The sequence below is a fragment of the Giraffa tippelskirchi genome, chromosome 11, assembly GCF_054371585.1.
Source record: "Giraffa tippelskirchi isolate mGirTip1 chromosome 11, T2T-mGirTip1v1.2.pri, whole genome shotgun sequence".
Classification (NCBI taxonomy): Eukaryota; Metazoa; Chordata; class Mammalia; order Artiodactyla; family Giraffidae; genus Giraffa; species Giraffa tippelskirchi.
The window spans coordinates 51732163-51746659 of record NC_137285.1 but is presented as its reverse complement, the minus strand read 5'-3'; the positions used below and the strand labels follow the sequence as shown (position 1 = coordinate 51746659).

General features: G+C 44.9%; 1 protein-coding gene across 1 annotated transcript in view; it reads left to right on the top strand.

Moving 5' to 3' along the window:
* Positions 1-1597: 1597 nt before the first annotated feature.
* The window catches only part of RNF150 (ring finger protein 150), a 258445-nt gene continuing 245545 nt past the window's right edge, over positions 1598-14497 (top strand). Inside the window, exon 1 of the mRNA XM_081545481.1 lies at positions 1598-2152. Coding sequence (XP_081401607.1) covers positions 1666-2152 — 487 coding nt within the window. The 5' untranslated portion in view covers positions 1598-1665. The remainder of the gene's footprint in view (positions 2153-14497) is intronic.

Genomic DNA, 14497 nt, shown 5'->3' with positions numbered 1-14497 from the left:
TATTTTTGAGACTTGACAGGTATCTCAAGTCAAGGAAACTGTGGGTGTGAAAAGTTAACCACTCAGACATTTACTTGGTAAGGAATTGTGCTGTATCGAAGTTTTAAGAACACAACTCTAGAGTGGCTTACTCTCCGCTAACTAGTTGTGATCTCTATGCACAGCTGGGCAATACTCTAGAAACAACCACCCAAACAAACCTACCTTGCCTACTGATGCTGTAAGTATTCTGTTACCTGTCATGACAACCAGAATAAAAAGTCAAGAAATAGCTCACCCAATTTATTTTTTTACGGAGTTAGAAAACACTCATTCTATAGGAAAACATATATCACGTTTGCTGCCAGACAGTAAGAAAGAAGCCCACGTCTATACGGATGCTGATGGATGGGGTGGTCCCTAGACCAGCAGCATCAACATGACTTGGTAACTTGTTAGAAAAGCATTAATATGGAACTTCACCCCAGATGTACCGAATGAGAAACTCTGCAGCTGGGCCCGTCAGTCTGAGTTTTAAACACCCTCTACTCCGCCCCCGCCCCCGTGTGACACGGAGGTACGTTCAAATTTGATTATCGCCGCCCTAGATACTTGAGGCATGGTGTTGGAAGGACCTGGCTACCAACTAAAGTTACCCGTTGGCCCTAGGATGGGTAATTAGGGAGTTCGCTGCAGTTCCTTCTGCAAACGGAAAAGTTTATCTCTCTCTCTCTCACACACACACACACATACCCCTACATTTAAGATGCAGGAAGTTGTTCCTGTCCTCCTAGGTCTAGGGGTCTCTTCCTCCTTTCGCCTCCACCTGGACCAAGTCGCAGACTAGATGGACTTTGAGACCCGGCAGGGGTCGCTGCTGCCCATAAAGAGACAACCTGGGAAGCGTGGCAAGAGAAGCCTAGAATCTTTGACATCACACTAAGCTCCTCCTTGCACGCACACATTAGACACACACACAAACATATACAGACACACGCATACACACACACACTGACCGCGTAGTCTTCTCTCTGCCGGCTTACTCCCGGTACCCCCGAGCCGGCCCCTCCCGCGGCAAGTGTGTGCTGGGCGCCGCCAGCGAGGAGCCGAGTGCCCGCCGCCCGAGGGACCCGGCGCGCAGCAGTGGCGGCCGCCGCGCCCGCAGCCGGACCCGCTCGCCCCAGCGCTCGGCGACGGCGACCGGGACACCTCGCCGGCACCCCGGGCTCCGAGCAGCCGCGCCCGTCCCCGCCCGGGCTGCAGGGCGCCGGGCCGCCACCCCGCACGCTCCCAGGCCCCCTGCCACCCCTATGCCAGAAGGAGAAGCCGGGCGAAGGAGCAGGACGCTCGGCAGCTGGACTCCGCCGCAACCCCCGAGCGCCCCCTCCGCCCGCGCCCCTCCGGCGCCCGCGAATCGAGATGCAACCGCCACGCTCCGGCTGAAAGGGGAAGGGGCCGGCGCCATCCGCTCGCTCCGAATCCTGTCTCCGCGGCGGCTGCGCGTCCCGGCCGCGGCCCCCCGGGCCCGGGAGTGAGCAGGAGCAGGAGCAGGAGCAGGAGCAGGAGCAGGAGCAGGAGGAGGAGGACAACGACGAGCGGCCGGCCCGGGGTTGGCCGGGGCTGGGGAGGAGGGACGGCGCGGGGGGGAGCGCGCGGGGGGCGGGGAGGGGGCCCCGGCGGATAAAGATGGCAATGTCTCTCATCCAGGCGTGCCGCAGCCTGGCTCTCTCAACATGGCTGCTTTCCTTTTGTTTCGTGCATCTGGTCTGCCTGGACTTCACCGTGGCCGAGAAGGAGGAATGGTACACCGCCTTCGTGAACATCACCTACGCCGAGCCCGCGCCGGACTCCGGGGCCGGGGCGGCGGGCGGCGGCACCACCGCCGAGCTGCACACGGAGAAGACCGAGTGCGGGCGCTACGGGGAGCACTCGCCCAAGCAGGACGCCCGCGGGGAGGTGGTCATGGCCAGCTCGGCCCATGACCGTCTGGCCTGCGACCCCAACACCAAGTTCGCCGCCCCGGCCCACGGCAAGAACTGGATAGCGCTCATCCCCAAGGGCAACTGCACCTACAGGGATAAGATCCGGAATGCGTTCCTGCAGAACGCCTCCGCCGTGGTCATCTTCAACGTGGGCTCCAACACCAACGAGACCATCACCATGCCCCACGCAGGTAAGCGGGCGCGGGGCGGGGGCGGGGGCGGGGAGCCCAGGGAGGGTGGAGGCGCCGAGAAGGATCCAGCGCCTGCCTCCTCGCTCCTTTCTGGGAATTCTGTGCTTTGCAAAAGACGCGTCTCTGTTGCCTGGACCTACTAAGTTTTGCTCTGCGTCACTTCGTGGGATTTGCAAAGAAGAGAGGACTCACTGCATCGGGGGGGACCAAGGAGTGCGTTCCACTTAACACAGAGCCACTCGAACAGGGGTTGGCTGAGGGGGCCTAACTTTTACGGGGAGGATCTGGAAGGTGGGGTGTGAGGGGGGAGAAGGGGGCGGGCAGGGCTCGGATGTTGCTCTGGGCTAGTGGCTGGCCTCGCATCTGTTTGGGACCCGGAGATCTGATCTTGTATGTGTGCATCAGGTATACTCCTGATGCCGGCGTTTCTGTATCAGGAGGGAGGTAGGGTTACTGATGCTGGCGCTCGCCACCGCCAACTTGCTCAAGTCGGGTTTCAGGGTTTCAGCTCTTCGTGGGAGATTAAAGAGTCCACCCCCACCCTACCCCCCGCCACCCGCTGGGTTGACGCACGTCATAAATAATACTGAAAATCCTGTGCTCTGCCAAGCTGTCATCCAGACAGGCTGACAGGCGGGCACGATGGTAAATGATCAACAATCCTTCACAAGCCAACAAGAGCATAGTGGCCATAAAGTTATGCCTGCTTTTCCAGTATTGCATTATCCTTGCCCCCCGCCTGGGAGGTTAAGTATGCTGAAGGTTTCCTTAAGGGCGAAAAGGAGATTTCAGGGTAGAAATAATAAGGTTTTCGTAAAGATCGCAGGATGCCCAGACTAGAAATCCATGAGACTCACTATTTCTCCATGTGCCTGACATAACACAGTGCTTCCTTGGTAGGAACAGCAAAGTCCTCTCCAAGTTTGTTAGCAAAAGCAGCTCATTTTAGCAGCTTCGCCTCCTTGAGTTCAGGGTTACTTCTTGTTTCTGTGCGCCCCTAGAAGCTTGCCCCCCTTTGCCAGAAGCTGGGTTTGAGGCTGTGGCATCGGGGAGGGAGTAGAAGGGAGTGGAAGTGGCAGATGTGTTTTCTTACTGGAGTCCCCTGATCAAAGACATTATTAAAATCTGGCTTTTAAAGAAATTAAACAGTTATGCTTCTGAAATGGAGTAGCAGGCTTCGGCCACATTGGGGGAGGGATGCATTCTTTGGGAACAAGTTTTCATTCCCAGAGCTCCTGTCACCTATTAGGGAAATATACAGTGGGTTTGCCCCTGGTGGTCAAAATCAACTGTTACAGACAAGGAACTTGTCAACCCTGCAGCAAACAGGTGGGGTAGGGAAGGTTCAGTACTTCTAACTCAGGGTGAAAAATAATGCAATGCATGAATGAATGAAGGGGAGGAAGGGGCAGTTAACGTCTTTAAAAAGTTAGTATAGAGCTTTGAGGACCATTTGATACACTTTCTTGAGCTCAACACTTTTGTAGGTGAAAAAGATTGTACTCTGACCTTGAATCATAAGAGCCCTGTGTAAACTTTATGATAGTCGAGGATTTGGAGGACTGTGGAGGACTCTGGAAGAGCATTTTAAATCATGTAAAGGATCTTTGGAAACATATTTAATATCTAAACCTCAATGGGGAGAGCGTGAAGGAGGGGTTTTGGGTTTTGTTCTTTACTCCAAGAAGATTGTTAGTCGACTTTGTAGGATCCTTTAAATATGTCTCTTTTTTTTGCATGTGCATGAAATCAGATTCTTCAGCTTCAAACGCAAAGTTAAGAGGCATCATTTGCTTCTGTCTAAAAAGAACTGCCAACACACTAGATCAATTAATGGCTCATCTGTTTTTATAGAAAGCAAAAAGGGGATTTTCCACACAAATGATGCCTGACTAAGATGTAGTGGGAATAAATAAAGGCCTTGGTAAAGTTTGAAATTTAGACTAAAAAATGTCAAGGAAATTCTCTACTAACTGTTCTGTTTCCAAAAATGCATTAACATCGTCACTGCTAATAGCCATGAGGATTCCATACTATCATTTGATGTATTGCCACATTAGGAGACTGGATTCACTTTAGTTAGCGATTGCACTGATGGCTGCTAAAGTCTCATTATAAGGCGATCTATGGCCTGGTAGCTTGGCGAACCTTTCACTTTTAACTTTTTCTGCCTGAACCTGAACCGGTGCCAGCACTGCTCTGGCTGTCAGTGTGTTACACTTAGCTCGAGAACCTGAAGGCTTTGCTTTTTCTAGTTGAATTCAGAATTCTGACTCAGTTGTATCTTAGGAAACGTATCTTAGGTGTATGTTTTAGATCAAATATTCTTATTTTGTGAACATGGGTTGCAATATATCAGAGGTTACTTACATTCGTGAACTTTTTGCTTCGGTCTCCAAAAAGTGAACATTGGCCTTTACATTTTTAAAAAATTCTCACCTCTCTTCCAGATCCTTTATTTTCGGCACTGATCACTTTCAGGTGAGGAGAAAGTCTGAATTTAGTGTTATGCAATCCATCATGTAATATCTATGAGTTTGGGGTGATGTGACACCAACACACCCACTGTCTCGAAATTCAGTTAAATGGAAATCATTTCCCCTTTCCCTTTCCATAGAGCCTTTCTTTCTGATTTTTCTTTACTGGCTTATGATTTTGGGTTTCCGACACTTCTGCGGTTACGGTTTTCTCATTCACAAAGACCCAAATTCTCCTGGGATAGATTAGCTGCTTTAGTTTGTAATCAGTTTTTAAAAATCTCTTTAAAATATTACTGCTTTATTGAGAGAGAGTTTATCACTCCATATATATATTAAAAATTGGGGTATAGTTGCTTTACAATGTTGTATTAGTTTCTGCGATACAACGAAGTCAATCAGCCGTAAGTATAGGTAGATCCACTCCCTCTTGAGCCTCCCCCTACCCTCCCATCCCACCTCTCTAGGTTATCACAGAGCACTGAGCTAGCTCCCTGTGCTATACCGCAGGTTCATACCAGCTATCTGTTTTACACAGGGTGGTGTACATATGTCAATCCTACTCTCCCAATTCATTCTTCCTCCTCACCCCTGTGGCCAAGTTAATGGCTTTTACCTTAAGGACAGAGTTGTATAACCTTCACAACTGATTCCAAAAGGAAATCCCATGTCCATTAGCTTTTACTCCTCATTACTCTCTAGTCCCCCAGTCCTACTTAACTACTAATTTCCTTTCTGTCTCCATGTGCCTATTCTGGACACTTCATATGAATGGAATCAAGTAATATGCTTTTTCTGTAACTGAATTCTTTCACTTAGCTTAATGTTTCAGAATCTGTCAGTGCTGTGGCATGTATCAGTACTACACTGCTTTTTGTTGCCAAATAACATTTCTTTGTATGTATATACCACATTTTAAAAATTCATCAAATAATGGACGCTTAGTTTCTTTCTACTTGTTGGTTATTGTACATAATGCTGCTGTGAACATTCATGTAGAAGTTTGTGTGTGGACCTTTCTTTTGGGTGTATATCCAGGAGTAAAACCTCTGGGTCATATAGCAACTGTATGGTTTAACCTTTGGAGGAGCTGTAAGATTGTTTTCCAAAGAAACACCATCTCACATTTCCACCAGCAGTGTAGGAGTGTTCCAGTTTCTGTCCATCCTCATCAACGCTTGTCATTCTCTTTGATTTTGGCCATCCTGGTGATTGTGAAGTAGTGTCTTCATTGCCATTTTCCTTTGCATGTCCCTGATGACTAGCAGTTACTTTTTTGCATGTGTCTTTAGTCACTCAGTCGTGTCTGACTCTTTGTGACCCCATGGACTGTAACCCACCAGGCTCTTCTGTCCATGAGATTTTCCAGGCAAGAATACTGGAGTGGGTTGCCATTCCTCCTCCAGAGGATCTTCCTGACCAGAGATTGAACCTACGGCTCCTGCAGTTCCTGCATTGGCAGGTGGATTCTTTACTGCTGAGCCACCTGGGAAGCCCCGAAGTTACTTTTTAACATCATGTTAATTCATTCTCTGATGGCTCAGCCGTAAAGAATCTGCCTACAATGTTGTAGCAGGAGATGTGAGTTTGATCCCTGGGCTGGAAAGATCTCCTGGGGGAGGAAATGGCAACCCACTCCAGTATTCTTGCCTGGAAAATCTTGTGACAGTCCATGGGGTTGCAAAGAGTCGGACACGACTTAGAAACTAAGCAATTCTTTCTCTACTTTTCATTTTGCTGTTTTCCCCCTTGCTCACCATTATTTGTTTTCTTCAGCTCAACCATGTTTTGTCTTAAAGAAGAAAGGAGGTTAGTAGATAAAAAGAGATCTATCTATCTCTTTCAGTTGGGAAGGGAAAAAAAAGCCCATGGACCAGAGACTCTTTATGCCCCCTCTCAAAGAATATGAGGAACTGCATCTTTAGTGCTTTAGAGCTCCTCCCCAGGTTTGCTTTGTGAGAGAGCAATAGGAGGGCTTGAGTGAAAAGCTGTGGAGGAATGCAGGCTCCATCAGAGAGCTCCAGAACTACACTGCCAGGGACAGGAAAAGGCAGCCGGGCCCCAGTGATCTCCTCGGAGCTGCTTAGATGCCTGTGAAACTTGAAGTATACTCTGAGGGAGGTGGTATCAGCAATTCCAAGAGGTTGTATTGAGTGAGAGTCACTCAGTCGTGTCCAACTTTTTGCGGCCCCATGAATTGTACCCCACCAGGCTCCTCTGTCCATGGGATTCTCCAGGCAAGAATACTGGAGTAGTTTGCCATTTCCTTCTCCAGGGGATCTTCCCAACCCGGGGATCAAACCCAGGTCTCTTACATTGTAGGCAGATTCTTTACCATCTGAGCTACCAGGGAAGCCCAGAGGCTCTTTTGGGAAGTGGTAAGTTAGGAATGCAGCCTCTCACCAGCCCCTTTAGTTTGTGTCCTGGCTCTGCTATTTTCTCACTGTGGGTCTTGGAGCAAATTAACCTCTCAAGAATTCAATTTCCTCATTTGTGAAATGGGGGAGCCTCAGGTGGTTGTTATGGAAATTAAATGAATTCATAGGTGTACAGTGCCTTTGTCTGTAGCTGGCACGGAGCTGTCAGTACCTGCACCCTTATAGGCACTGTGAGCAGTAACAGGACCTACTACATGGGTGACCAGACCCCCAGAGGCTCACAGTGGCCCTGGCAGCCTTAGTAAAGAGCTCTTTATTCACCCTCTTCTGCTTTAGATGTCAGAGCTGTCATGCCAATTTCTCTTTGCGGTTTCTATGACTTGAGACCTGGTGTTCCAGCTCCCGACGATAGTGGGTGAACATTTGAGAATTTTCCTCCTGTAATTGTGCTTTCTCGTGACTTAAATTGAAGCCTCATCAGAGAAATACGAGATGTATCTATGTATGGTTTGTATATATTTCTATGGTGAACATTGCTATATCTGTAAGTGTGTGGAGGCGGTGAGTGTCCAAGTTACAATGTTGGAGAAATCATGCATTTTCTTTTTAACTTGTTTGAAGAGTGTGTTTGCTATGTTTTTGTCTTTTGCTAGTACACAGTTAAAGGGAAAGGAGAAAACTAAGCATCCAGTCATCTAGGAAGAACTGTTGAGAGACTGGGTTCCTAGTAATAACCTAGAGATGGAGGGAGGGAGGAGATGGCTGCAGTAACCATCCGAAAAACAAGCTCAGCCGTTGGCGAGGAGGAGCCCAGAGTGGGGTATATCTCATGTATTCTAGGGCCTTCTCTAAAGTTGGAGGAAAAAATGTAGGAGATTTATTGAGTCTCTTTCCTGTGTAGGTGGGTGCTAAGATTTTAATGTGTGGGTCCATGCTACATTTACTGTAAGTGTGGAAGCCTTCCTTTACAGCCTCTGTAAAGTAATTAGCTGCTTGAATTTATTGCAGAACTCTTATTTTTAGGATATCTTTGTGTCGTTTTGTTTTACATTTTCCTTTGAGTAATACATTTACCCCCCTTCAGCATAAGGTAGCCCTCTCTTTGGGTAGTAATAATACTGCCTGTGTGCTGCTTACTCTGTGTCAGGCACGTTGCAAGCACTTTGTGTATCAGTTCATTTAATTCTCACAGTCACGCTGAGTGATAGGTACTGTTCTTAGCTGTCTTTCACGTATCAGGAAACTGAGGTTTAGACAGAGGAAGTGACTTGATCATGCAGGTAGGAAGTGATGGAGCGAGGCTTACAAACTTGAGCAGTCTGTCTCCTGAGTCGGTGCTTGTAGCTGCTGCTCAAACCCTACAAACTAGCCGTGGACAGTGGTGACTTCATAGTGGAGACAGGAAGTGATCTAAAGCTGATTCTCATTTCTGAATACTTCAGCACCTCTATCAGCCCAATACACATGGCCTTGCAGACTGTGTTTTTGTGACAGGAGAGATGGGATTTTGTGTTGGGGCTGCCCTCCTCCAGAGCAACCTCTGATTAACCATTTTGCTTTGACCTGTCACTTTCAATCCAGGGCCTCAGGTTCCTCACTTATACAGAAGTTTGGATTAGTTGCATGTCAAGAGTTATTTGAACACCACAATTTATTCCTTATACATTAAAAAAGCCAGAATACTTTTACTAAAAATCACATTTCTGATTTCTCATGAGATCTGATGACAGGGCACCGTGTCTGGGCAGAGAAGTGACTGGCCGTTTGGATGAACAGTGTGCCCTTTATCTGGCCCAAGGCCCCATCACCGTGGATGTCCTGGCTCTGGACCTGCCCAACTCCTGTGTGCCCCATGCCTCAGCCCTGAAGCTTATGTATTTGGAGCCTCAGCTTTATGGAGACAGACTGGGATTAGTGAGGAGAAGTTATAGGAAGCAGACTTGGTTAAGCAAAGGAGAAAAAGAAGTTTAGAAAGTTAGAACTGTTGAGAGATGGCAGAGGTTTTCTTGGGAGGTGAAACCTTCTCTTGCCTTCAGGTGGGAACTGAACACAGGATTTATGCCCAGAGTTCCAATGGGGGATGACCGAAGGGTTTTCGCAAGCCTGAGAGCCCCTGATGCTCTATCATTTCTGTATTTAAACTTCTTAACAGCCTCAGTTTCCATTCCATTTCCCTCTTAAGCTACATATGGAAAAGTTACCACTTATGCCTGGTCTTAATCTCCCAGGCCAAAACAATCTCACCCACCCTCTTTACTATTTGTGTCTTTATTTGGTGCTCAGCTGTACTTCTTCACCCGTCTCTCTGCTGGCAGGTGAATATCCAATAGCCAGAAACTCCAGACTCTGTTATTAAAAGCCATAATTTAGTGTCAGTGTTAAATAACATTATTGGCAATGTCACTTAATATGGTCTGGGCATTTCAAGAAACTGTATGGTTTGTTTACTCACTTCAGATCACAGAAATCTGTATCTGGGGGTTTGGAAGAAATCCTGCCTTTACCTTTTAATCTGTAGTAAGAATCCTGTCCTCATCTCTCCTGATGCCTCTACTCTTAAAAATCCCCTGGCTTCTCAAAACGGAAGGAATTTTATGACTGTGAAATCTGGAAAGGTTCATAAAGAGCCTAGCACTTTATAACTCATTCTTCTAGTTTTTTTTAGAAAGGAATGATTATACTTCTGATGCAATGCAAATTTGTTTAGAAACCAGTCTCAGCTTTTGAAAAAGAAGCCCTTGACCATAATTGTTGGATTTTTGGACGTGAAACTTGGTGTATAAAGAACTTAATATTTTGATAGCCCCTGAAAGTCTTCAGTGTATCCTCAGAAGAGATACTTCACTTTGTATATACTCAAAGGAGGACCTTCACTTACTACCTACTACTGAGTGACTGAAATGATGATGAAATTCTGTGTATTTTATCATGTAAATTGAGTTGCTAAATTTGAATTAATCTGAATAGAATTTGACTTTCATTTTATGTCAGCTCTGGAGGGTTTTGTTGGTAATATAAAACCAGAGAAATGAAACTGCTTGTGCTGTGTGATTGTTTTTCCACTAAGCTGCAATAACAGTGGTTCTATTAAATGGAAACCTTGTCTCTAGGTATACTATAATCTTTTATTTTAAACTTTGAGAGGTTCATCACTTGGCACTTTAACTCATGATAGGTAGGATAAGTGTGCTTTATAGATTGAAATAAAAATATTAATGATTATGATTTGATCTAGTTCTTTTATTTTTCTATATGAGGGGAAAATTAAATTTCTTTTACTGCCTCAAAAGCATTGTTTATAAATTTATTTCTACCGGTATCATTTGTTTTTAAATCTTATCTATTCCATGATATAGCAGTATTTAGAAAATCATTTTCAGTAGAAAAAAGAATCATTTGCCATAAAATTAAAGCTTGTATATTAGATTGTTAGGCTTTTCAGTATTTGAGGTAGAAACATCGTTTCCCACATCTCCTGTGTCTCCTACATTGCTGGTAGATTCTTTACCTTCTGAGCCATCAAGGAAGTCCCATATTTCATGATAGAGATTTGAGAAAGAAGTGTTCTTGCGTTAAATGTGTGGCTAATTCATGTCCAGGCAAAACTATATAATGAGCATATATATTAGGTGAGATCCAGGAAATACTATCTTTCTTAACCAATTCAGCTTGGTATCTCCCCATCATAACTATTTTTTTCTAACACACACAATCTGCCAGTAAGCACTATTGCAGAGGCGGATTTGAGATTTTTCAGAGGTCTTGTCAGTGTACAAATGCCTTTTTTCTCCCACAAGTATTTTCCCTGATCCTCATTTTTTTCAGAAGATATTCATCTGACCATTCTGTAGCCATGAATTGATTATACCTACATGTAATTCCAAGTGACCCAAAGAAGGGTGGGAAAGAAAAGACGTTTTCCCCTCTCTTTAGTAAAGCGTTTTCTCCTTTATTTACCGAGGTGCATGAAATGTCCTTCCTCACAGATGAGCAGGACTGGCCGCCTCTCTAAGGCCCCTTCTCCATGACCTCATCCCTAAGGCACTCCCTACTTGCTCTGTTTGGAATAGCAGCATCCCTCCCCCTCTCCCACCAGGACACTGGCTGCTCTTCTCCCTGCATCATTTTACTTATCCTTAGCATGTCTCCTCCCACCATAATGTAAGGGCTACAAGAAGGAGCCCTTTTAGACACTTATTGCTCATGGTAAAGTTCCAAAGCGTAGAATCATCCCTGGTGTATGGAAAGGGCTCAGTAAATCTTGAAGACCTGTTAAATAAGACTGGAAAGATGGACTCTCTTAACATGCTACTCTCATTTCATGAAAAATATTCTATGACACTAAAATTATTTTTCTTAGCTTTTAACTTGTATAAATGAGGTCAGGGAGATTCTAATTTGAGTCTCCTGTTAAAATAATTGAGTCATCTTGTAGAAGATGACATGAAGTGGGTGCCCGGTTCATGCCCTTCATCTCAGGAGAAAAAAGACATACCAGTAACGCAAAAGGATCAGGGTATACAAAAATGTTGTAATCAGATACAGTTCTGTGCATATGTTTATTGTCCTGTAGCTTTAATATCCATGTGTATATGTATATATTTTAAAATGAAAGACACGTGCCTTGTAGAAAATTTTGGAAATAGAGGACATTTAAAAAGAAGATAACCATCAATAGGTCAACTGCTCACTCAACTCTAGTGTTTTTTCACTTTGCTGTTACATATTTACTTTTACCAAACTGGGAATATATTACATGCATTTTTATAGCTTTTTTAAATTTAAAGGCACATGTTGAAACTTCCTTGATGTTTCTGTGATGTTCCCACTTTTTCTCTACCTAAGCAGTGCTGCTGTAGATATCTTTATGTGCCTAAAAGTGGGTGCATATTCATGATTACATTCTTAGGTCAAGTGCCTGAATAGTCAAAGGCTATTCACGTGCAGACATAGAGCAGGTTTTTTTTTAAGCCTGTCTAGTGATGTCTTCAGTTACACGCTCGCTCCCTAGAATGGCTCTCCTTTGAAGAAAAAAGAGTATCTGTCAGCTGAATCTGTCAGAATGAACATTGGTGCTGTTGCAAGACCCTGGCACAGCTTTCTGCATCACTTTGCTCCAAGCTGGACTAGTTTGACAGTCAGGGCAGAACACAGAAGGTGGAGAATTAGAAGAGGAGTAAAGCCTCGGTGATAGAATCATCAGGATTGCAGTTGGTGACACTCCCACTGTTTCCTTCCATTCTTCCACGTCTTGGGGCTAAGTGCAAATTGGACAGGGTATTAGGAAACATGGGTTTCAGTTGTGGTTCTGCCTCAAATTGGCTTTATCGTTGGCAAGTCACTTCCCCCCTCTGGGTCTCGTTTTCTTTCATTTGAAAGTGATAAGCAGGAGGGTCCCAGAGAGGAACTTGGTTTAGATCAGTGCTTCTCCATCCTGGCCACACATTAGAATCTTCTGGGGAGTTTAAAAATGACAGACTCCCAGGTCCCACTTGCGGAGATTCTGATGTAATTTGTCTGGTGGCACGAGGGGACTCTCCAGATTATTCTGATGGGCTGCCAGGGTTGACAGCCACCACACTGGGTGAATCGAGAGCCTTCCTCAGGTTCTCCTGTCCCATGGTTCTGTATGTATTTAAAGAAACAGTGCTTTTTCCTTTGACCATATAAAATCCTTACATGAAAGAAGGACTTTTAAGATTTACTAATTGCCACTATGGAAGTTCTTTTAAAAACTAAAAATAGAGCTGCCATATGATACAGCAATCCCACACCTGGGCATGTATCCAGAGAAAACCATAATCTGAAAAGTTACAGTGCACCCCAGTGTTCATTGCAGCACTGTTCACAGTAGCCAAAACATGCAAGCAACCTAAGTGTCCATCAACAAATGAATGGACAAAGAAGATGTGGTACATATATATACACAATGGAATATTATTCAGCCATAAAAAATAATGAAGTAATGCCATTTGCAACAATACGGATAGACTTAGAAACTATTATACTAAGTTGTGAAGTAAGACAGAGAAAGACAAATAGCATATGATACCACTTATATGTGGAGTCTAAAAAAGTGATACAAATGGGCTTATTCATGTAACAGGAACAGGCTCACAGACATAAAAACCAAATTTATGGTTACCAAAGGGGAAAGGTGTGGAGGGGTGATAAATTAGGGTGTTGGATTAACATATGAACACTGGTGGTTCAGTGGTAAAGAATCTGCCTATCAGTGCAGGAGATCCAGGAGACACGGGTTCGATCCCTAGGTCAGTAAGATCTGGAGGAGGAAATGGCAACCCGCTCCAGTATTCTTTCATGAAAAATCCCATGGACAGAGGAGCCTGGTGGGCTACAGTCCATGGGATTGTAAAGAGTCCGACACAACTGAACGACTGAGCACACAATTGCTATCTATGTAAAAGACAATTAACAAGGACCTATACTGTATAGCAGAGGGAGCTCTATATTCTGTAATAACCTATATGGGAAAAGAATCTAGAAAAGAATAAATATGTGTATAACTGAATCATTTTGTTGTACATCTGACACTAACACAACATTGTAAATCAACTATACTCCAATATAAAATATTTTTTTAATAACTAATAGTGTGTACAGTTATATATTACCTCAAGACACGATTTAGTGACTCACAAAAAATCACCAGAATTTGGAGAGCAGCACAAAGACAAACAAATGGCAAACTTGGCAAGTACACAAACTTCTTTAACACAGTCGAATAGTACAATAATGAATCCGAAATTACTAGATATTTTAATTGCATTGGGTGATATTTGTTGATGTGCTAAATGTTCATTATCTTGGAGGTAGGCCTCTGGCTGAAGAGGTAACAACACCATGGTATTTTCCCCAACTAGCGAGGACCCCCCTTTGCTCACCAAAGTTTGAGGGATAGTATAGGGTGATGGTGAAAAAGGTGATTCTGGTACCCAATTGACCTGAATCAATGGCTTGCGAGACATAAAGCAACATATGGCTCAGGATAGAAGTTTGATGTCATTGAGTTGGTAAGAGTGAGGCTGCACCATTCTAAAATGAGCACAGTGGTAAAGGAGCCACCAAGACTTTGTGGTCGTGCTGGGCAGAGAGAGCCCAGAAACACAGGAGCCATGTGATTAACCTAAGCCTCACCCTGTGAAGTGATATTCACGTGTCCCCATCAGAGCTGTTGTGAACTCTTACACTGCATGATGCAGCAGAGGGGCAGCTCTGAGCATCGGATACATGTTCAGTCTACTTATTGTCAAAAGAAACATATTCAGAATCAGACTACATCTTACCCTCTTTATTTTCACCCACCAAGTCCTGGCCATCATCATCTCTGCTTGAACTGCTGTGTCACCTCCAGCCACTGTCTAGCTCCCATTCCCACTCCGGCAAGCTTGCCACAACCTCAGGGCCTTTGGGACCCTCTTTCCACCACCAACTTTTGGATAGAATTATTATTCACACAGCAGGCATCT